We start from the raw sequence: 1,289 nt of genomic DNA, 5'->3' as shown, positions 1-1,289 counted from the left end.
TAATTAGCAAAGAACAGGTATATTTATGTTGGTAAATTTTAATACTATTAACTTAAAGTTGGAATTTTGTATTGTATTAAATGGGAGACAACTCTAATGAAGGAGGGCAAGAAAAAAATCATGCAGTAGAACTTTTCATATCTTTAAATATTTTGCATTTTGAGCTTTTTAAGATGGAAGCTTTCAGCCTCGAAAATAGTTTAAAATAGTAAAAACATATCTGGTATTAGCTTTCTTGTGCAATAGAGGGCACATTAAAAGCTTACGACTGCTTCCATAGATCTTCCACTGTAGACATTATGCCCATCTTATCCACTGTGTTAATAATAGTTAAACCTTTTCCTTTGATTTATATTTCAGTTATCCATTTTTATTTTCAGCTTTCTATTGTTGATTTTTGCTTGATGTTTACTAAATCATAACCAATGAAACAATTTTTTAATATTTTACATTTAGAAAATTAAAGTTAAAAAATATTTTTGTCTTCAGAAGTAATTATTTAAAAAAATAGTTTTTCAAACCTCGATATTAGCTAAATGTAACAATTAATCTTTCGCAATTGTTCACCTCAAAAAATTTGAATGCTAAAACTTAGACTTTTGCTTACAGACTGACAAGAAGGCTGAAGAACCAGCACCAACAGAAGCTGAAGATGAAGTAGATATTGACCTCAATGATCCAGAAGTAGAGAAGGCAGCAGTCAAAATCCAAGCTGGATTCAAGGGTTTCAAGGCCAGGAAAGAAGTCAAAGACACAAAAACTAAGGTGATTGATCAAATTTCATGTCCAGTTTATGTAAGCTACCTTCACATGCATTGTGTCCAAATATGAATATAAAGACCTTAGCCATTTTGCTTGAATCATATATATCCATTGCGTGTTGCAACTCTCCCATAAAATTTAAAGATTCTTCACTTGCAAGGATGTAAATCTTAATCTGGAAGATAATCAAGATACATATAGTGACTGATGGTATTCCTAAATGTTGATGCCCAAAATACCTTCAAACGTACAGTATTGCAGTGTTCCATTTGTGTTCATCCTATATTTATGGTTCAATGAAAAGTGTATTTCTTATTATATCAGGGTACTGAAGAAGAAAAACCAGCTGAAGAAGTACCAGCTCCACAAAAGCCAGCTGAAGAAGAGGAAGAGATTGACATAGATTTGGATGCTCCTGAAACTGAGAAGGCAGCACTGGCTATCCAAGCTAACTTTCGAGGATTCAAGGCTAGAAAAGATCTGAAATCTTCTAAAGCAGCTGAAGAGAAACCTGTCACTCCTCCAGA

The 1,289-nt window shown here is 32.9% G+C and overlaps 1 protein-coding gene across 1 annotated transcript; it reads left to right on the top strand.

The window, feature by feature from the left end:
• Positions 1 to 693: 693 nt before the first annotated feature.
• Positions 694 to 1,245, top strand: LOTGIDRAFT_101060 (hypothetical protein; the record flags this gene model as incomplete). The annotated part of the gene is made up of 2 exons (XM_009062839.1): positions 694 to 744; positions 1,087 to 1,245. Coding segments are annotated over 2 exons (210 nt in total), but the record flags the coding sequence as incomplete, so codon positions are not given.
• Between the last annotated feature and the right edge of the window lie 44 nt (positions 1,246 to 1,289).

Source organism: Lottia gigantea (genome assembly GCF_000327385.1).
Source record: "Lottia gigantea unplaced genomic scaffold LOTGIsca_5318, whole genome shotgun sequence".
NCBI lineage: Eukaryota > Metazoa > Mollusca > Gastropoda > Lottiidae > Lottia > Lottia gigantea.
Note: the sequence above shows the minus strand (reverse complement) of the source record. Positions and strands in the feature narration are given on the sequence as shown.